Source organism: Taudactylus pleione, unplaced genomic scaffold, assembly GCF_031769625.1.
Source record: "Taudactylus pleione unplaced genomic scaffold, aTauple2 ptg000201l, whole genome shotgun sequence".
NCBI lineage: Eukaryota > Metazoa > Chordata > Amphibia > Anura > Myobatrachidae > Taudactylus > Taudactylus pleione.
The window spans coordinates 9,093,522-9,116,956 of record NW_028284603.1 but is presented as its reverse complement, the minus strand read 5'-3'; the positions used below and the strand labels follow the sequence as shown (position 1 = coordinate 9,116,956).

At 43.9% G+C, this 23,435-nt stretch overlaps 1 protein-coding gene across 4 annotated transcripts in view; it reads right to left on the bottom strand.

Annotated features, from left to right (window-relative positions):
- Window positions 1-21,441, bottom strand: part of CEP68 (centrosomal protein 68) — a 31,234-nt gene extending 9,793 nt beyond the window's left edge. The window contains exons 1-3 of one of the 4 annotated variants that reach the window (XM_088477244.1): window positions 21,331-21,441; window positions 7,315-8,625; window positions 5,299-5,421 (exon numbers count right to left, since the gene is read on the bottom strand). In XM_088477244.1, coding sequence (XP_088333370.1) covers window positions 5,299-5,421; window positions 7,315-8,568 — 1,377 coding nt within the window. In that variant the 5' untranslated portion in view covers window positions 8,569-8,625; window positions 21,331-21,441. The remainder of the gene's footprint in view (window positions 1-5,298; window positions 5,422-7,314; window positions 8,626-21,330) is intronic. The other 3 variants (XM_088477246.1, XM_088477245.1, XM_088477247.1) reach the window with 3 other exon arrangements.
- Between the last annotated feature and the right edge of the window lie 1,994 nt (window positions 21,442-23,435).

The following is a 23,435-nucleotide window of genomic DNA, read 5'->3' as shown; positions in this document are numbered from 1 at the left end:
TACTCCTCGTCAGCCACCAACCCTCTGACGTGATGGTTTGTGTGGAGCGAGTACTGGGCAGAGAAGAGGTTGGCTTCTGGAGCAGGTTCCCCTACTTCCATTTCTGTTACCTAAGTGACGTTACTACGCAGTTTTCTGATTGTAATTCAGCTTTATAGGTTTGTCTCAATACACAGGTAGGTCGCTCTTCCTGTTAAGATGTTTAATTGCTTTGTTATATTTGTGACATTGCATCATGGGAACTCACACAAAATAAAGAAAAAAAAAAATAAAAAATACAGGCCACCATAACCAACCCCCCGCTTTCCCATTTTTTTTCTGTACCCCGTTTCCTTCTTATCGATGTGAAAATTCAATAAAAGGAGAGTTATGGTAGACTGACCTTTGTTAACTCTCTTTCCTCGAAGTCCATAGAATCCATGGGGTGTAGGTGGTGGATAGGAGGACCAGACACCAACAGTTAAAGCTTTTGCTATCCCAGTATGCTCCGGTCCTTCCCCCCCTCCCCCTATACCCCGCCCACAGCCTAAGGCAATCAGTTTTGTCAATAAGCTCAAGGCAGGAGAAAGATAGGAGAGAAGGAAGACCAGTGGTACACATAAGAATCGCACTCTTGACACAACAGAGAAAGAAACTGGCGACCAAGAGAAGAAACCCAAAGAAGCCAGGTGCGTCAGGGCGGGTGTCCATAGGTCCCTATGGACTTCGAAGAGAGAGAGTTAACAAAGGTAAGTCTACCATAACTCTCCTTTTCTTCAGGGTCCATAGGACTTCACAGGAAGACAATGGGGATGTCACAAAGCAGTTGTTCAAGGGCGGGGATGCTCCTGAGCTGAGGCGAATCCAGCGTCCAAAGGAAGCATCCTGAGAGGCAAAGGCATAGAACCTAAGAAAGGTGTGGACAGAAGACCACGTGGCTGCCTTGCATAGTTGTTCGGCAGATGCACCACGACGGGCTGCCCACAAGGGACCCACAGAGCAAGTAGAATGAGCAGAGACAGTATCCAGTACAGGAAGGCCAGTCTGCGTTTAAGCCTGTGAGATAGTCATATGAAACCATCTGGCCAGAGTCTGGTAGCTGGCCAGCCCTCCTTGTGGAATCCATATAGGACAAAGAGTAAATCAGTTTTCCTGATCCTCAGAGCATGGACCACATCCAAGGAGGCCTCGCCTGCTGAGAGGTCTGGTGATTGGAGGGCCAGAATTACAATTTCCTCATGAAGGTGGAAACCTTCATGAGGGATGTCTCAAGAGCCACGCCATCAAAGACAGACGGGCCAGGTCCGGATGTAGACAGGGATCCGGAGACAACAGGTCCGGTCGCTGAGGAAGTGGGAAAGGAGAGTCTATGGAGAGGCTCTGAAAATTGGAGTACCAATGGCGTCTGGGCCAAGCCTGAGCTATCAACAGGACAGTGACCCCATCTTGCTTAAATTTTCGAAGGGCCCGAGGAAGAAGGGAGACTGGAGGAAAGAGGTATGCCAGATGGAAGGTCCACTTCACTGACAAGGCGCCTACGAAGGCTGCTTCGGGATACCTTGTCCTGGACCCGTACACCGGAAGCTTGTGTCGTGAGGCCATGAGGTCCACGTCCGGTAGGCTCCATTTCGAGCTGAAAGACCTCTGGGTGTAGAGACTACTCCACGGCATGCACGACGTGACGGCTGAGGAAATCCGCTTCCCAATTGAGAATCCCCGGGATGAACACCGCGGAGATTGCTGGGTGATAACGCTCGGCCATGTGAGAATGCGTGACACTTCTGCCATTGTAACTGACTTCGAGTGCCTCCCTGGTGATTGAGGTAGGCCACCGCCATGGTGTTGTCGGACTGTACTTGTACTGGCCTGTCCTGAGCCAGGGCTCTGTAGGTGGCTTGGAGTTCTAGGACGTTGATTGGTAAGATCCCCTCAGCGGGAGTCCAGCATCCCTGGCTTGAGTGCTAGCCAGTCACTGCGCCCCTCCCGCAGAGGCTTGTGTCCATGGTGAGAAGCACCCATTCCGGGATCCGAAAGGGGCGACTCTTTTAAGTGGGATGTCTGTAGTCGCCAGGAGAGGGACAGGCGAACTTCCGGAGAAAGGACCAACGTCTGGGATCTGATTAAATGAGGCAGCCCATTCCACCTGGAGAGGATTAGGTGTTGTAGGGGCCTTGAGTGGAACTGAGCGAACCACCATGTCGAAGGTGGATACCAAGGTCTGCATTGCTGAGTTAATTGACACTCGGCGACTGTGGAGTAACCCTTGCACACTCGGTGCTGCAGTGCGGAGAATTTGTCTGCTGTCAGGAAGATTCACTGAGCCAGAGAATCCAGAAGGGCTCCCAGATGTACCATCTTTTGCGAAGTGGTCAGGGAAGACTTTTTCCAGTTGATCAACCAGCCTTGTGTTTGTAGAAAGGCAATGGTTATCTGAAGATGGCAGTGAAGGAACTCAGGAGAGCATGCTAAGAGCAAGAGGTCATCTTAGTATGTGAGTAGTCTGATCCCTTGACGACAAAGGTGGGCTGCCATAACTGCCATGATCCGCGGAGCTGTAGAATGGTTCCATAGCTAGGACAACAGAGTGGAGGGTTTCCATACGAAACCTGGGCACCCTGATAAAACTTGTTCAGAGACTTGAGGTGGAGGATAGGCCGATGAGATTCATTGGGCTTCTGAACCAAGAAAAAGGGTGGAAAAATAACCCTTCCCACGCTGTGACGATGGGACTGGAATTATTACCCCCAAGTGCAGCAAGGACTAAATGGCTGTTTGGAGGAGCAGGACTTTGCTCAGGTCTGAAGGAGGGCCTGTGTAAAAGAACTGCTGAGGGGGCCGTCTCAGGAATGAGAGGGCGTACCCGTGAGAGACTACTTGTTGTACCCAGGCGTGGTCTGATGTCAGAACTGGGCGAACTGAAGAAGTCGGCCTTCCAGTCTGGAATCCCCCAGGGAAAGTCCGCCCCATCAGGCTGAAGGTTTGTCCTTAGATTTAGCAGCTGGATGTCTTGTAGCCCAGGCCTGCTTGGTCTGGGCTTGGAGGCCTTTGTGGATGCAGACGGCCAAGGAAAGGCCTGACCTTTAGCTTTTCCCTGGGGACAAAAGGACGACATCCGAGGCCGTGGTGTAGGTGCTGAGGGCAGAAAAGCCATCTTAGAAGCCGCCAAGGTAGCCACAATCTTGTCCAACTCTGGGCCAAACAGGATCTCCCCAGTGTAAGGCAGTGATTCCAAGGCCTTCTTAGAGTCCGTGTCTGCCTTCCATGAACGAAGCCAAATGATACAGCGGGCTACCACCGAAGTAGCAGATGCCTTGGAAGCTACTAGACCAGTATCCAAAGCCGCTTCTCCTAAATAGGAGGCTGCATCTGTAATGTGAGATATGTAGGACAGCTGTTCTCGGGAGGCATCAGAGGGAAATGTGTCCTCTAGAGCATCTGCCCAGCTCTCAATGGCTTTTGCCACCCAGGCAGTGGCCATTGCTGGACGAGCAATAGCTCCTGTAAGAGAATACATAGATTTGAGGCAAGCTTCAATTTTTCTATCCATCGCGTCCTTTAGGGAAGATGCCGAAGGGATAGGTAAGGTAGAGCTTTTAACTAGACGTGTCACATGGGAATCTACTGCTGGGGGAGCTTCCCACTTAGCGCAATCAGCTGCTGGAATAGGGTAAAAAGAAATCAGGCGTTTTGGGGGCTGAAACTTTTTACTTGGCGTATTCCATGCTTCGCTCATGAGTTCAGAAAGTTGATCAGAGTGAGGAAATTCCGCTAAAACCACTTTGTCTCTTAAAAAGTGGCTCCTTTGCTTTAGGAGCGGGCTCAGCCTCTTCTATTTGAAGAATTGATTTGACAGCCCTCATGTGCAGGTATATTCAATTTAGACTGAAGCTCTTCCTCCCCTGAGGGGGACTCAGTGAGAGAGAGATCTGCGTCTTCTGCCTCCCCAGATGACACCTCAGAATCTGAGAGCTGTGTAGACTGTGAGGATAGAACAGCACTCTTAGTAGTTTTACTGGGTAAGAGTTTCTCACTCTGCAACAGTTGTTGAAAGGCTGTAGAAGTATCCGCTAGACTCTGCAGAGAGAGGTAGAGAGCATGTCTACCCATGGAGGAGGCATAGGAGGTACTGGTACCGCTTGTACCCATAGGGAGGAACTACTGCAGGGACTGCTAGGCGGTCCACAATTGTAGCCAACACCTTTGAAAAGGAAGCCCAAGGGGGTTCCTGAGCAGGGGCTGGAGGGGCTGACTGGCCTGGTGTAGTATAACAAGACGCACATAGACCATCTTGACTTAAATCCTCCTGGGTTAAGCCTGCTGAACAGGACCTGCAAGAGAGCAGTATAGGAGCAGCAGCCTGCTTGCTACCCTTTGCTAGACATAGCTGCAGGATAATACAGCACACAATATGGCACTGAGCAGCGTGCAACCACACAGTACGTGACAGCCTTCACAAATACAAGTAGATGTGAAGTACATTGAACCCCCTATACACCGGTATTCCAGGGTTATCGTGAAAGAAAAGGGAAAGGCATAAGCTGACAGTAGAGTGAGAAAAACACAGACAGCAGCGCTAGCATAAGTCACATACAATGCAGAAAAAAAAATAACTGCAATGGGCACTAAATTCAACTACACAGACCGCAGTGGCTGGTAGGAAATAGCGCTACATAACCTGGCTCCTACGAGAGGTATGTGAGGAGACTGGACCCAGCGTTCCCGGAGACCTGCGGCTACTGAAGAAAATGGCCGCCGCAGGTCTCTGAGGGGACGGGGGCTGAAGGAGAAGCAGCTCAGAGTGGCAAGGTCTCAGTGGAATGTCTCTCTGAGCGGGGGGAGGGGCCACAGGGAGAGAGCTGACCTTTCCTAAGCAGATATTAACCACCGGTTCCCTGGCCTCTCGCGCCAGTAACATTAGCCCTGATGGTCTAGTGGAGTCCCGGACAGACCGGAGTCCACATCAGCACCTCCGCTCTGTCTCCAGAGAGGATTTATGGTCTAAAAAAAATGCTGCTTTAATTCTAGCTGCAAAACCGTGGTTTACTAAATAAACCCCTTCGTCCTCATTTAGGGCAAAAAATTGTCCTTTCATCTTTTATGAATGATCATGAAAACATACACGCTTATACAATGAAATGATAGAAGCGCTGAATAAATTGTTTATATAAACAAACATATTTGATTTATTCCAGCAAATAGTATTTTATTCCAGGTTATTACTGAAATCAATTACAAATCCTGAAAGTGCTAAAACAAAGTGTAACCGTGTGTGACTGGGTACATGTAGGTAGGTATTTGTGTGTGATTACAATATCTTACCAGGTAAAGGCTGAGTGACAGCTGTATGCTCTCAACATTGGGTTTCGGAGCAGTCCAGTTCTCCGTTATATCTGCAACACTGTACAACCATTGGATCAGCTGGTCCAGGTGATGGCAGAACCTCTAGTTACGATACAGAACTGCATATTAATCCTAGCGTAAAAAATTAACTTGCGCTTAATTCTTAGAGGGAAAAATATTTGCATGGCCACTGAATGATCCATCAAGTTGTCATAGTGATTACAAGGACCTGTTTTATGCTGACTAAAAGTTTTGTCTGCCGGTCAGATATCATTAAGGAATGGAATGCAGGCTTTAATATACATGAATCGTATTTCACATGTAAGGCATTATGATTTTTATGTTGATCTTTATGTCAGCATAGATCTATTAATAATGAGTGGTTCTGCCCATTTAGCTTCATCAAACCCTGAATAAAGTACACATTTGGTACCCTGGAAATTCAAAAAAAGAAATAGTAGCAGTTTGGGGGTTTATTTGCCAAATCTACAAGGGCAATGCTTTTACTAGTATAAAGCTGGGTACACACACAAAGATTTTCTGTCCAACCATCCAACTTGTTGATTGGTTGGAATGAATATCTGGTAACGTATGGGAGTAACTGATGATCAGCAATCTGCTCCTAAATGCCAGAAAACAGATGAAAATGGTCGTCAGACAAGTTTGTTAAATGTTTGATCTGAACAATTTGTTTCAAATGAGTACTATCTCCCAATGTGACACTTGGGGGCAATTCAAGTCTTACATGAGAATTTAGCTCCTTGGCTAAGTGCCAGGAAGCTATTCAATTAATTCCCACGACCAGCCCAGAGGCTGCACTTTTCGCGGATTTCTGCTCACACCCTCCTGAGATGGGAGCAGAAATCTGTGTTACAGGTGGGTTTTCGGGGCTGGTCGCAAGTGCCAGATGTGCCCTAACTGCATCTCTCCTAACACAGTACGAGAGAAGCTGCTTAATGCAGCTAATCCTGTGCTTTTCTGTGCAAAAAAGTGGCCATCGTGGGAATTCATTAAATAGCTTCCAAGCACCTAGGGGTCTATTTACTAAGCAGTGTTAGGAAAAGTGAAAAGTGAAGGTGAAAAGTGATAAGGTGCCAGCCAATCAGCTCCCAACTGTCATATCACAGGCTGTGTTTGAAAAATGACAGTTGGGAGCTGATTGGCTGGCACCTTATCACTTTTCACTTCTCCTAACACAACTTAGTAAATAGACCCCTTAAGCTGGCCACACACTAGACCAACTTACATCCAACCAGCCTAGTTGATTGGTTGGAATGAAAATCTGGTAACGTATGGGAGTAACTGATGATCAGCAATTTGCTGCTAAATGCCAGAAAACAGATGAAAATGGTCGTTCAGACAAGTTTGTTAAATGTTTGATCTAAACTATTTGTTCAAGCAACAGTTTTTGTCCATTTTCCGATGTTTTGGAGCAAATTGCTGATTGTCATTTGCTTTCATACCTTACCAGATTTTCATTCCAACCAATCAACTAGTTTGATGGTTGGACAGAAAATCTTTACGTGTGTACCCAGCCTTACATGGCTAGTAAAAGCGCCGAGTTGCTTACAGCCATGGCTAAAAGTTTTGAGAAGGACACAAGTATTGCTTTTCACAAAGTTTGCTGCTTCAGTGTTTTTAGACCTTTTTGTCAGATGTTACTATGGTATACAAAAGTAAAACTACAAGCATTTCATAAGTGTTAAAGGATTTTATTGACATATTGACAATTACATTAAGTTTATTGCAGGGGTCTTGAAAAAGAAGAGTCAACACTGCAAATATTGACTCTTGGCATAAACTTAATGTCATTGTCAATAAAAGTATTTGACACTTATGAAATGAATACTTGTGTCATTCTCAAATTTTTTTTCCATGGCTGTAGTAAATAAACCCTTTGGAGTTTTAATACTAAAAAATAGATATATAGATAGAATAGCTATCACAGGAAAAAAAGCAATAAACTAACAATGAAAAGTGTGGGTTTTTTTTTACCTGAATTCTTTGGACAAGAGATTTATTCTCTTGGACTTTTTGCCTTGAAGGAAACCCTGTCGTTTCACAGACATGGGATGAAAGTCCCCCATCAAGCATGTCTCTTAGAGATGAGAATCGATTTGTTTCAGAGTCACTGTGGTTCTCACTGTTGAATAAATCGGATATATATCTTGGATCTTTGAAGTCAATATCAGAAATACTGGTTTTCATCGTCTCTCCTAAACCACAATCTTTGTTGCTTGCAAACAAATGACAGTTCTGCTCATAACCTTTGGTTTGCCCACGCCTTAAGTGTCCATTCGTTTCTACACTTAAAGACAGGTCCTTCAAATGTGTAGCCAGGGTCTCCAACTCCTTCAGGCTTGGTGGTAAGGCAAGATACTCCTCATCAATGTCCTCATCTTTGTGCAGTGGCAGAACAGCTGTTGTAGCTAGAAACTGACCTGACTTCTGTAAACTCCCTACAGAAGACTGATCTGTAGAGAAACGATCCAGCACATCATATTTGGCTAGAGAAAGAGTGGTGGTGGATCCCTTGCCAAGATCTTCTTTGCTGGCATAAGGTGAGAGCACGTTGCAATAAGTTACGTTAGAATACTCAGATGGGTTCTGTAAGCCAGGATAACCAGTTCTTTTAACTAAAGGCGTTGAAAAGGCATATGGGGAACTCAGGCTATTTGTAAACTGGTGTCTGCTAGTCTTTAGATGGTGGTCTTCTTGATATGAACAACCAAACTTGCTGTCACATGAAGTATTAAAGCTGTCCAGGTCTACCCCAGAGTCATGCAAAAAGGTATCAGTCTCACTTTCTTCTTTACCCTTATCAATAGAATAATTTGGATTTAAAGGATATGTATAATCTAGCAAGTCTTGGTACTCTTTATTTGGGTTCCAGTCGGGAGATGCGCGATCAGGGCGAGGAGGGAGGGAGCTTGGAATTGCGCAAGCCCAGTACTGGTCCTGTAGGGTTTGGGGCTTTTTTGATTGCGTTCCAGAACCAACGAGTTTGTCAAAAGTAGGATATAAAGATCTGCATGTCCCTAATTGTGGCATATACTGAGAACGTTCTACTGAAGTTCCATATGAAGACCATGAAGAGTCTAAAAAAGTCCTTGATCTTGGCTTATCCTGCTCAAGACCATCACTGCCAGTCCTTCCAGTTTCAGGTCTCGAAGACTTGTTTTCTGTGCTGTATGGTGATTGGTAACTTAACTTATGGGGTGGAGCAGTGCTCTCTCCAAAGGAATCCATTTCCACAAATATTCAGTAGCCTCCAAGCATATTAAAAGGTGGGAATCCCGTTACCTTCTTGGAAATTAAAGAAAACAATATTTACATAAGATATATATTATATATCTATCTATACATCTATCTACACACTTGCAATAAAAAAGGTATAGATATACAGTCAGGTGCATAAATATTGGGACATTGACAGAATTTTCATATTTTGGCCTCTATTCACCACCACAATGGCTTTGAAATGAAACAAACAAGATGTGCTTTAACTGCAGACTTTCAGATTTAATTTGAGGGTAATTACATCCAAATCAGGTGAACGGTGTAGGAATTACAACGGTTTCTATATGTGCCTCCCCCTTTTTAAGTAATGGGACTATCAACTCAAAAGCCATTTCATGGACAGGTGTGGGCTATTCCCTCGTTATTTAATTATCAATTAAGCAGGTAAAAGGTCTGGATTTGATTCTAGGTGTGACATTTGCATTTGGAATCAGTTGCTGTCGACTCTCAATATGAGATCCAAGCTGTCACTATCAGTGAAGCAAGCCATCATTATGCTGAAAAATCAAAACAAACCCATCAGAGAGATAGCAAAAACATTAGGTGTGGCCAAATCAACTGTTTGGAACATTCTTAAAAAGAAAGCAATGCACCGGAGAGCTCAGCACCACCAAAAGACCCGGAAAACAACTGTTGTAGATGACAGAAGAATTATTTCCCTGGTGAAGAAAAACCCCTTCACAACAGTTGGCCATAGTCAAGAACACTCTCCAGGAGGTAGGTGTATATGTGTCAAAGTCAACAATCAAGAGAAGACTTCACAAGAGTGAATATAGGAGGGCCCACCACAAGATGTAAACCATTGGTGAGCCACAAAAACAGGAAGACCAGATTACAGTTTGCCAAACAACATCTAAAAACGCCATTACAGTTCTGGAACAACATCCTATGGACAGATGAGACAAAGATCAACTTGTACCAGAGTGATGGGAAGAGAAGAGTATGGAGAAGGAAAGGAACTGCTCATGATCCAAAACATACCACCTCATCAGTGAAGCATGGTGGTGGTAGTGTCATGGCATGGGCATGTATGTCTGCCAATGGAACTGGTTCCCTTGTATTTATTGATGTGACTGCTGACAAAAGCAGCAGAATGAATTCTGAAGTGTTTCGGGCAATATTATATACTCATATTCAGTCAAATGCTTCAGAACTCATTGGACGGCGCTTCACAGTGCAGAAGGACAATGACCCGAAGCATACTGCAAAAGCAACCAAAGAGTTTTTTAAGGCTAAAAAGTGGAATGTTATGCAATGGCCAAGTCAATCCCCTGACCTGAATCCGATTGAGCATGCATTTCACTTGATGTAGACAAAACTGAAGGGAAAATGCCCCAAGAACAAGCAGGAACTGAAGACATTTGCAGTAGAGGCCTGGCAGAGCATAACCAGGGATGAAACCCAGCGTCTGGTGATGTCTATGCGTTCCAGACTTCAGGCTGTAATTGCCTGCAAAGGATTTGCAACAAAGTATTAAAAAGTGAAAGTTAGATTTAGGATTGTTTAGTTTGTCCCATTACTTTTGGCCCCTTAAAAAGTGGGAGGCACATATAGAAACCGTTGTAATTCCTACACCGTTCACCTGATTTGGATGTAATTACCCTCAAATTAAATCTGAAAGTCTGCAGTTAAAGCACATCTTGTTTGTTTCATTTCAAAGCCATTGTGGTGGTGAAGAGAGGCCAAATATGAAAATTCTGTCAATGTCCCAATATTTATGCACCTGACTGTATATACACACACACATACAAACATACACACACACGCCTAGCCTCAATACACAATGTGGAGTGAGCCGCCAGGTCCTGTGCAACTCTGCTTGCGATGAGAAACTATTTTGCCCGAAAATGCATCTTAGTCACAGTGCGATGTGACTAAGATGCACCATGAGACTGCATCGTAGCACTTTGTATACAGATTCATCGCATTGTGACTAAGACAAACTTTCAGGGCAAAAAAGATGTTCAGGGTAAGCAGAGTCGGATGGGACCTGACGCAAAGAGAGGGGCTGTTTGGCGTGACTGCAGCAATAGTGTGATAGTAACCAGGACTGTCAAACCGGTGACTCAAGGTGAAGATCATCTGGAACCCTCACCTTCCTGAGAGTTTCCATAAACATTATTCTTTCACACTTCTTCGGACACGGGAGAAATATATTTTGTGGACTGAATGATCAATGATAGTGCTACTAAAATGCACATCCCATTCAATCCCAACATAAAAATATGCAATCAATGAGGACTTCATGACTTGATATATTAAATAAAAAAATTAATTGATCGTAACCAGTATGTTTTAAAACCACCATTACTGGTTTATGTATATACACAAGGGAAAGAAAAAAAAGAAACATACTAAATAACCAGAAAATTTCTATTTTAATTCAGTTTAATACACATTGAACATTTGATAACTTGAGTCGTTATTTTAATTTAAACCATGAGGGACAACATTATTCATTTAGAACATTTCTCAATTACTGGTGATTAAATCAATGCCTCAGATGCCCTATTTCCATTTGGTAAGTTCCATCAGATTTCCTCCATGTTCCTTTAGACCGGGGTTCTCAACTCAAGTTAGGTACCACCAACAGGTCATGTTTCATGGATTTCTTTAATCATACACAGGTGAGAATCTATTTTGTTGGGTCAGTAATTACCCCACCTGCTTCTACAGACCAGACATCCTCAAAACATGACCTGTTGGGAAACTGGAGGGTTGAGGTTGGGAACCACAGCTTTAGAGCATGACTTTTTAAAATAGGCAAATATGCTACAGATGTGACCTAGTAGGGGGAATATACTACTACGGGAAGCCGACGGTCGCAATGCCGGCAAGGTACAAAGGACAGTCGTCGTAATCTCGACACCTGTCATTAGACCTACGTCGGGATCATGAAACATGGCTTACCAATCGAAGGTGAGCTGGGCGTGGACAGTTAGGTTAGGGGCTCCCGTGGGGGACTTAGGCTACGGGGAAGGGGTGTTAGGGTTAGGCACCCTAAAGGAGGGTTAGAGGGTAGAATTAGGGGGATGCAATCGGGAAGCCCGCTGACAATAAAACTGACAGCCGGCTTCCCGACTGTCATATACTGGCGACTGTGAAATGCCCGGCATCTAGATGTAGACGCCGCTCAGTTCCCCGACGCCGAGAGACCGGCGCCCAGCATCCCGATGGAAGGGATGCCGGGCGCTGTGGGGGGGGGGGGGGGGGAGGGTTAGGTTTAGCGCTCCCGGGGGGGACTTAGAGTTAGGCTAGGGGGAGGGAGGGTTAGGCACCCTTGGGGGGGGACTTAGGGTTAGGCACCCCCCCAGGGGACTTAGGTTTAGGCAGCGGGGAAGGGGGGGTTAAGGTTAGGCACTTGGGGGGGAGGTTAGGGTTAGGCACCCCTAAGGAGGGTTAGGGTGTTAGGTTAGGTTAGTATATACTTACCTGGGGATGATCGGGATTTCTAGCGCTGTCGGGCTCGCGCTGCCGGGATCCGTTCCAGTGTCGGGCTGCCGCTGCCGGGAATCGAACCATGCGGCCGGCGGTATTTCATTCCGATTCCGAATTAGGTTGGCTTATACTTACCTTAAGGACGATTGGGATTTCCTCCTCTGTTGGGCTGCTGCTGTCGGGATTAGAACGGTAAATCATACTGAATCCACAACTACAGGAGGTGATGGGTGGTTAGTTGCAATACAATCATGATGGAGGGAAAGTAGTACTTTAAATGTGAGGCCAAATGTGTTAGGAGGTAGGGGCATGTCTCGCTCTCCTTGTAATGTGATAAGGCCACTAAGGCCCGTATTCAATAAGTTTCGCATTCGCGATAAAGTTTCGCCTGCCGGACTTTTCGTCTGCATCGCGTATTTTAGCCGCGGAATTTCTCGTGCGCGTACCCGCTATTTGCCATATTCAATTCCAAAAGACACGAAAACGGCAACACGCGAAGTCAGAAAGGCAGAAAGTGGTGTCAGAATCGGGGCAATCAGCCTGAACCCCCCAAAAAGATGCAGAAACATTGGGGATCAATGTAGTAGTGCCCGATTAGCCCTAATGAAAATGTTTGGGGTACTTAAGTTGGTACAATTGCCTCTAATTAGCGTTTTTGCACAAGTAGTGAATGGCATTAAGCAGTTGTTTTTTTTAGAAAATAAGTAGTCCTGTCAAATTTGGGGTACTTGATAATAGGTGCTAGCATGGTTTAAGGTCGCTAAAGTGAAGTTTTAAAAAATTTAAAATACGCACCTGCAATAAAAAAAAAAACACCTCACCCATACTTGCAGACCCCCAAAAGTCTATTTCGCTACTTTTATGTTTGTACCTCCACTTTGTACTTTTTAGCCCCCAAATTTAAACTGCTTTTTTGGGGTCTTCCTCATATTTTTTTTTTTTAGGGATTTTTTGACGCAGGTATCCATTGGGGGGCTGTTCCAAGGGTTCTGAGTGGTTTCCTCACCTTTGCACCCCAATATAAAAAAATAAATCACTTCTTTTCTCCTGCTATTCATAGGCAAATCTTTTTCGCCTATTACATTGCATTGACTTGCGTACACGAAAAGCGGATGGAATTGACTACAGAGATAGGTTTCCGGCTGGCAAAAAGTCGCAATCGGCGATACTTTTTCGCGGATCTCGGCTTTTTTTGCTCCTAATTGAATAGGGCTCTAAATGTGATGATTCTCACTCGAGGAATTTTTAGTCATTTTGAAAGGTACAGCATAACTTCAAATAGTCTCCGTTTCCGTGTATTTTACGTTTAAGCTTAATGTTAAGTATAATTGGAGCTATTTCAAATGAGTACTATCTCCCAATGTGACTCTTGGGGGCAATTCAAGTCTTACATGAGAATTTAGCTCCTTGGCTAAGTGCCAGGAAGCTATTCAATTAATTCCCACGACCAGCCCAGAGGCTGCACTTCTCGCGGATTTCTGCTCACACCCTCCTGAGATGGGAGCAGAAATCTGTGTTACAGGTGGGTTTTCGGGGCTGGTCGCAAGTGCCAGACGTGCCCTAACTGCATCTCTCCTAACACAGTACGAGAGAAGCTGCTTAATGCAGCTAATCCTGTGCTTTTCTGTGCAAAAAAGTGGCCATCGTGGGAATTCATTAAATAGCTTCCAAGCACCTAGGGGTCTATTTACTAAGCAGTGTTAGGAAAAGTGAAAAGTGAAGGTGAAAAGTGATAAGGTGCCAGCCAATCAGCTCCCAACTGTCATATCACAGGCTGTGTTTGAAAAATGACAGTTGGGAGCTGATTGGCTGGCACCTTATCACTTTTCACTTCTCCTAACACAACTTAGTAAATAGACCCCTTAAGCTGGCCACACACTAGACCAACTTACATCCAACCAGCCTAGTTGATTGGTTGGAATGAAAATCTGGTAACGTATGGGAGTAACTGATGATCAGCAATTTGCTGCTAAATGCCAGAAAACAGATGAAAATGGTCGTTCAGACAAGTTTGTTAAATGTTTGATCTAAACTATTTGTTCAAGCAACAGTTTTTGTCCATTTTCTGGCGTTTGGGAGCAAATTGCTGAGTGGTTGGAATCTGGTAAGGAATACAATCAACTAGTTGGTTGGTTGGACAGATAATCTTTAGATGTGTGGCCAGCTTTAGTCTGGGAGCTAAATTCCCATCTAACAACTGAATCACCTTCAGATATTGGTGCCATACACTGTGAGATATGTCACAGTGCATGGCCAGGATAACTACGTTCCTTCCCCGGGGAGGAAACATTTCCCTGTGCCTCCCATGAAGGACCAGTGGAATTGTCGAAAACTCAACTACGGCAGATGCAACAACTTATTATCGAATCTTTCAGACATAGTGGAGGATTTCGACATGTCCGACAAACCGATGATTAATGGTCGGTAGTAGCAATACTCCGCACAATTATCTGACCGATATTTGGTGGATCAGCCAGATAATTGTATAGTGTACACCCAGCATTAGTTTCTATTACTGTATACAATGAAGGGTAATTCATGCAGGCTTACTAGTATATAATTATTTACTGAGCAGCTCTACTACCTACAGCCAGCTCTGAGGAGGTCATCCTGTTATTTGTGTCCTTGTCAGACAAGTTCTAACATGCAAAAGGACTCGCCGCCATGTCAGCAAGTTGACAGATCACTTAGCAATACTTTGTAATATTATTATAACTAAACTAAAATAACTCCTTTCAATGTATCCAGTGTCTGTTTCAAACCATTAGAAAAGGTACAGGGTTAATTACAAAATATGAATTATTAATTTTGTTTTAATGAAAGCTTCCATCTTCCAGTCAAGTACTAGTATAAGTATTATTACAGAGTTACAAAGAGCCAATATCACAGAGCTGTACAGAGTGCTTAGTACATACAGGACATTGCAACAATGCTAATCTCACATTTACACAACATGGTTTCCTGGGGTGCTCTGGTTTCCTCCCAAAGTACAACACACATGCGGGTAAGCTGACCGGCCTCTATAATGATCCCATGTTTGTGCAGTAAGAAGTGTACTGTAAGAAGTTCCAGTGATGCAGAAAATAAATGTGAAAGATTAAACAGTCGGCGCTATATAAAGGATGATAATAATAACACAGAGGCACATTTGGAATCCAGCAGAAATGGGCTTACATAGGATACATTTCATTTACTTTAAAACTACTGTACATTTAAAAGATTCATATGAAAGTTACCGGGAAAATGCAGGTCCCTTTACTAGCCCTCTATATATGTGGATATACATTTTATTAAGAACACCTGTTTGTTAGTACAAATATCTAATAAGTCAATCATGCATAACATGGCCAAGAGGTTCAGTTTTCAGTTGTTGATCAGAACAAACACCAGAATGGGGGGAGAAATGTGACAAAAAAACAACAAAAAGCGGATGTTGGGGAAGGGAAGGAAGGTAGGTTCTTACCCAATACTAGAAAGTAGTACCTAAAAACGTGCCCATTGAGTGTATATGTCCACCACAATGTGATATTCCTTCCAGAACATTAAAGTGTTTTAGTGCGCAACTGCAGAAATTTCAAACCATGGCAAAAAAAGAAAAACCACAAAACATATATAGTTGACATTTATTATTATCAGTGGTGGCTCCTACCTGTAACTCCCAGAGGGTTTGCTGCTCTGCCGGCCTCAAATGCGCAGCCGATCCCACACATGCGCACAAACTGACAAACAGCCCAGGCTTCTAGGGACAGCATCCCATAGAAGCCAGATAGGACTGCCGTTACTGCAGGGGAGTGGCTTCCTAATGGAAAACACCTCCCCCTTAAGCCGCATACACACTAGACGATGCTGACCAGCGACGAAAGACGGCGGGGGTTGGGAAGCGGGGCTATGCTACATTCAGCAGTATGGCATCGCTCACGATATCCCCAGATTGGGCTGCATGTGCAGTCGACTGGGGATATCGTTAACGACCCGCGGGAGCGCGCATCGTTGGTCGTTCGGACCATACACACTAGACGATATGAACAATATATATAATTGAACGATTTAGTTATCGTTCAGTTTTATCGTCTAGTGTATATGCCCATTTAGACTGCCTGTCCAGCTGTGATTAGCAGGGAGAGCTTCCAATGGGAAGGCCCAGCTAGGCAGACCCTGCGGGTGGTTGGTTTTACTAGGTGGCTGCAGTCCTGCAACCTCCAGGTATAATCCGCCACTGATTGTTCAATGACTATTTCTGTTAGTGTAACATCAACTACGACAGATCTTGCACCAGGTCAGTGGTACCCAAACTAAGTGCCATTTGTGGTCAGTGGAATAGACAAAATCATTGCTGGTGGCTGCCGATCATAAAATATGTGGACAAACAGAAGTGCTAGCCTGTTCTCCACCACATAACTGAGCCTTATACCGCGTATCCACTACGCGATGAAACAGAGCGATTGAACGATAACGACATCGTTATCCTTCAATCATTTGTTAATCGTCCGCAAATCCGGCAGTTTAAAGTAAAAAACGACCAGCGATGCGCGCGCCAGCTGGTCGTTTTTGACATCTATCATCGCCCGAACATGCTGGTCAACCGGATGACGTAGTCAGATTTACCACGTTCAGGGATGACTGATGTACCTATACTGAGAGACTGATCGTTCAGTGTAGGCTCATCACAGACTGTGAAACGACTGCACGATTACAATGTCGTAATCGTGCTCTCGTCTCACAGTCGCCTAGTGGATGTGCAGCTTAACGAAGACAAGTAAGCACAATTTACTTCATTTTATATATTTTTTTTCTGAATTTCCCAATAAGAACCCTTCAGGCTAAGGGTGCCATGGATAAAATGCTGATACTGTAGGGCACTGATTTGCAGGTAAGTTTGGGAACCACTGCACTAGGTTATTCCTAGACCTTGAGGTCCAGAGATTAAGAAACGTGTCTATAGCCTTTAACAGTATCTTGTGATAGCTAGTGTATTTATTTCCTCAGCCTGACCACATTTAGGGCCGTATTTAATTTTGAGCGAAAAGCCGTTATTGGCGATACTTTATCGCCGATGACGTCATTTTTGCATTTTTCACTTATCCCCGTATTCAATTTCCTAGACTTCGCTGGTGCAGAAATTCAGAGGATCGAACCCAGCGATAAGTATCACCAATGCATAGGTGGCGAGAACAAGTACAGAATTGGGGTTTTGGGGTGCAGATTTAAAAAAAACCACCCTGCACCCCTTGGACAGTCCTCTTGGAAAGTTATTCTGTATCAAATTTTTTTTTAAAAAGGACGACAGGACACCCCAAAAAAGGTACTTTCATTTTGGAGGCGAAAAAAAAAAAAGTTGGGGGACAAACGTCTAAACTCTTTATTTTATTTTATTTATTAACAGTTTTTTATATAGCACAGCATATTCCGTTGCACTTTACAATTGGAACATTAACAGAACAAAACTGGGTAATAACAAACAGATATATAGGTAGGAAGGCCCTGAACTAGCAAAATAGACTCAATATGGACAATATGGAATTTGTAAGTAAATTACATTGTGGAATGTTGGTCCGGCATCCCCCTATAGTAATACAGTATTTCTACACTCCTTTATAGACACCTGAAGCCCCTCCAACATCTTCAGGACAAAGTCCTAACCGTAAGCTACAGTCATAGGAGTTTGTGACATCACTAACGCAGCCCATATGTAACTGTCTAGCAAGCAATCCACAGTGTATTTCTGCACTTAAAGTCACTGTCACAGTCACTGTACAGTATAAAAGTAGAGTGGAAATGCTCTTTATTGACATGAAATGCATACCTTTCCAAACCTGCACCCTTTTTATGGATAGTAGTACGGATTTACTTGCTAAGATTGTGGCATTTGTGGGGTGCCAAAATTCGCACCATACGATGGGCAAAGTTGGACAGAGAAATGCAATAGTCGATAAATGCGAGTGAAAAGAATAATTGCGCCTAGTAAGTGGAAAACCAGATTTCATTTTCAGGATGGGACTGTGTATGTGAGCTGGCAGGTGTGGAGAAGGAAAATGAAGAGAGGCATTTCCCATTTTAATGGGCTTTTAAAAAGATTACAGAGGGGAATGCAACATTAAAATATACTTAGGGAATAATCAGGCACACTTGCAGGAAAAGAGAAGTGATGCAGACCTGTGTTTTATGTGATTTGTAAATGACTCGATGTCTGTTTTGCCAGAGAATGACAGAGAATGGATGACTGATTCAAAGGATCTTAAGTATAATATATATATATATATATATATATATATATATATATATATAATAATCTAAAAAATAATTCCATTGGCGAGCTTTTGTCCCGCACTTAGAAAACATGTGTTCCCATTGCATGTTACAGTCAAACACTGTCTACAGTTAACACTTATGCTGGGTACACACTGGGCGATCAATTGATCAGCTGCTATATCTGGTGCCCGTCGGCCAGTGTGTACAGACGATATGTCGACGTCGTTCACAGACATATCGCATTGGCTGTGCTGCACAGCTGATGGACAGATATGTCTGCAGACCGCCCGTACACACACAGCAGCAGCCGCAGGGAGGGGGCGGGACACAGCCCCGACATGCCCCCCGCAGGCAGTATCAGATGATGGCCGTTCAGTGTGTATGAACAACCATCATCTGCAGATATATCGCAGCATAACACCACAAAAAGCAAATACAGTACTATATACAACAAACGCTGGCCTTCAGACTAACAAAGGGTTATCTTCACAGACAGGCGTCACTTACTAAACACACATTAGAGCACACATAGCTATGCAATTAAATGACAGCAGCATAAGCTGAAGATTTTGCACATGTGTAAATAGAGGTATGGTGAAAAATTATATATTAGGGGGTAAATTTACTAAAGTGAGAGTTTTTAGCAGTGAGTTTTAAAAGTGATGTTGCCCATAGCAACCAATCAGATTCTAGCTATTATCTTCTAGAAGGTGCAAGTTAAATGTTAAGTAGAATCTGATTGGATGCTATGGGCAGCATCAGTTCTAAAACTCACTTCTAAAAACTTTCACTTTAGTAAATTTACCCCTAGGACTATGAATGACACTAAGAGGGGTATTCAATATGGGAGCGAAAAGTGCGTGCTGGACTTTTCGCTCCACATCGCTTTTTTTCCTGGGATAAAGTATATTGCGCGTGCCCGCTTTATCCCCGTATTCAATTAAAAAGCTACGAAAACGGGAGCCGGCGAAATAGGATCGACGAAAAAAAACGGGATTTACCTGGAATAAATTGTAGGACCCCCCTAAAGTTGTCAAAACATGGGGGATCACTATGGGTACCCCCGTTTTAGCCTGCAAATGAAAGTCGGGGATTTAAATAGCCGCAGCAGGTGTTTTTTTCCCCGACATTGAAGAAGTGTTGCAGAAGAGCACTTAGGTTATTTTTTTCATTTTTTTAAGTGGCCCCATCAAATTTGGAGTACATGAAAATGGGTACTAGCATATATTTATGTCCCTAAAGTAATTTTTTTAAAATTCTGCAACTATGCACATGCCGCCTATTCTAGAAAACACCTGCCGCATACTTGCAGAATAGCCCTGAACCTATTTCCCTATTTTTAAACACTTTTTTCCAATTTTTTTTTTCACCCCAATTTCAAAATAATTTTTTTGGGGTATCCCTATTTTTTTTTTTTTTACTTTTTTTGACACAGTTATTTTTTAAATGTCATTCCCAGGGGTGCAGGCTATTTTTTTTAAGCCTGCACCCCTAAATCCCAATTCAGCACTTTTTTTCACCACCTATTCAGTGGTGAAAAGTTATCCCCGTTTTTTTTTTCAAAGACTTTTCGAACCTGCGAAAAGTCTTTGAAATTGAATACGGGGATAATTGAAATCGGCAAAAATGACGTCATCGGCGATAATTTATCACAGATTCCGAAATTTTCGCTCCAAATTGAATACCCTTGTAAGGGTCTAAGTACTAATAATCACAGAACTGCCGTGATTATTATGGTTCCGTTTCGCTGCCGATATTTGAATTTTTAAAGAAAATATCACCGCTATGTACTATGGGAAACTTGCAGGGACATCGGTTGCTGTAACCACTGTCTCTGCGAGTCATATCCCCAGCATTTTGTAGAGATCTTTCACATTTGTAAAAGACTTCTCCAGGTTGAAGCTGACACGGTCCATGTACACAGTATTAGCCTCCGCCGGCCGGAGGGAGATCGTAAAACCGCTTTGCGTTTAGTACGTATGGGTCAGATCATAGTCCCCATTGATAATAATGGGGACTGTGATCTACAGTGCTAATGATCACTCTGCCCGAGAATTCTGTGAAATCACCTGCAATGTGCTATTAGTACATAGCCACAATACATTAAATTATGCAGAAACTGCAGTTTCTACATAATTTTATGAAAAAGCCCTGATAAATAGACCCCTAGACATGTTTTGTTTAGAGATACTTATAGCTGGGTAGACACGGACAGATATATTGGGCGATCAATTGATCGGCCAATATATCGGGTGCCCGTCAGCCAGTGTGTACCAGCGATATGTCTGTGAACAATGTCGTTCGCACACATATCTCGTCAGCTCTACTGTACAGCCGATGGCAGATATATCGTTCCATCGGGCAGTGTGTACGGGTGGTCGGCACTTGCAGCAGACGCCGCAGGGATGGGGGCGGAACACGTCCCCCCGGCCAGCACCAGATGATGGTCGTTCGGTGTGTATGAATGACCATCATCTGCGGATATATCTGTGCAGTGTGTACCCACCTTAGGTCTGTAAAGTTAATCTTTACCCCCATCGTATCTACAACACTAGTGGTATATTTACTAAGCAATGGACTTCCAAAACCCTCGATTTTTGCTTAGTAAATATACTCCTAAAAGCTGCTAATACTGATTCATACTCTGTATCATTATCTCACATAGAGCATGATTAGTATAAATGTCCCCTTCTACTGCACAGTTTGTTTATTTACTAAAATCTGCATCAATGACATGAAGACCAGCATAAATAACTAGTTATTTCCATGGACAGTAATAAGCACACATTGCATTCGAAAGAAGGAATTTATATATGATTATCAGATATAATAAAAGATTGATACGGCAGATACCACAAGAGCATAGTACGAATGACCAGATATACAGTATACACTGATAGCCATAACAAAGGTAACACAGAACACAAAGCAAGGCAGAGAGCAGATAATAAATGACAACAGTATAATAAGGGGACGGCTCAGTGACCTAGCTGGCAGCATATAAAGCAGAAATATACACATTACCTTACCACTGGTACAGCCTGATCAGAGTGCAGCACACAACAGAGGAGGAATCACCCAAACATGACATGATGACCGCTCTCCAAAACCAACACCCCTCTAGTTCCTGTGTGTCTGCTGTGACGTCCTGCTCGCCATCCCCCCCTAGCGACGATAGAGCTAATTACTATAAACTCAGTAGTCTACATTACAATCTGAATCCACCATTCGACTTGTAGTAGTACATTTTGTTGGTGTATCTGTCTCGAGTCTTGAGGCGCCTGGTTACTGGCTTTGTCTGAGGTGATTGATTGTAATGGAGTGTTGCTGCTGCTGGGATAGTCAGATCTATTATATTGTTCCTTACAACAATCATTACAGATTTAAAAATTAGTAAAAAAATAGTTTTCTGCTGATGGTGATAAAACGAATACAAAAGATAGTCATAAAATAAATACTCAGGGACTTATATATAAATTTCTTTGAAAAAAAAAAAAAACCCTGGTAATTATAATGTATTAAAAAAAATCATGCAGGGACCATAGGAGCCTATCCCTGTGAAATGTAAAAAATAAAGTCACTAAGTGCGATCACTAATTTCCAGGTTCAGATCCGGCACAGCTATTGCACACGAGCAGGTGGACGTCCACGCACAAGCAAGCAGCCATTTAACGGAGAGTAATCGGAAACATTGCAAAATTGTGATCGATAGATGGCGTGATCCATCGGGAGTGGGGAACCTTTTTTCTGCCGAGGGCCAATTTCATATATATAACATTTATTCGCGGACCTGGTGCAGACCACGCCCCTTTCCGTATGTTGTCAAAAGGGGTGGGGCCACAATCACCGGTGATTACAGCAATCCCGGAGCATCCTGATGATGCTCCGGGGAGCTGTAAGGGCAGCAGTATGACCATCTGAAGCATTCTAAGGATGCTACAGGCGGCACTGCTGCATAGATTCTAACTGCAGGGTGCTATTCTAGGCACCCAGGTAGCCAGATGAGGCTAGCAGAAAAAAGCTCAGAGGGCCAGACCAAATGATTCCGAGGGCCTTATACGGCCCCCGGGCCTGAGGTTCCCCATCCCTGCTTTACAAAGTCATTTTCCCAGATCACAGTCACCTTAGACTTCTATGGGACCAATCAAAAATAGGAACCATACTGCAGTACCATTTTAATACGTTTGGAGGTCCCTTAATTAATGCAGAAGATTTTCCATGAAAATTACTAAATAGGCCCCTTAAAATAAATAAGAAGGATTTAATATGTCTTAAATGTGCACTCTAAGGTTACTATATTCAGGAAAGGAAGAAAAATAGGAGGGACCACAAACTTCCCTTTAATGTGACAACCTTTTTGCATACAGTGCCCACTGAGCATGCCGAGTAGAAAGGAGTAATGGGGCCCACGCATCTATGGTTCCCCGTTTCCCCATTCTGCCGACTTTCTTCGCGATTCAATTCACAGATCGGTGGCCATCGGTGATCGATGATCCGTCTGCGGATTGGGGAAATGCAACATGTAAAAAATTCCTGACTTGCCAGTTGTGACCATTTTCGGGTCGGGATCGGGGAATCAAGATTTTTCAACCTGTTGAATATCCCCAATTCCCTGACCCTGTTGTAGGCAGAACGGGGAATTGAGGCACTCAGATGTATGAGTCCCATTAGTCTGCATGCAGGGCTGGCCTGACCATTACTCAGATTACGCAGACGAGTAGGACGCCAGCCAAAAGAAGGTGCCATGTTTCCTGCATGGAGCCGCCAGGCCACCTCCACCCACCGTGCTCCCTGCACCTAGCAGCTTAGAAAGCACCACCCTACCTCCAGCCAGTAGCAGCACCTGCAATTCTCCCTGCCTCTAGCAACCCAGCCGGCACTCTGCCTCTGCCGGCCGGCTCGCTCTAGAAAAGGATGGGGGGCACCAGAGATGCGCTGCTTATCTGTTGGAATCGGGTCGGTTTGCCCCTGTTTGCATGTGAAGGGACGAGCTGTCATAGTAAAGCACAGTAATCTATTCATGCACCATGCAGAGTTGAGGAAGCCGCAGATACGCTTCTCAGGAGGCATGTCAGTTGTGGCTGTTTCTCCCTGGTGAAAGATCCGCACTGACGATGATGATCATCAGC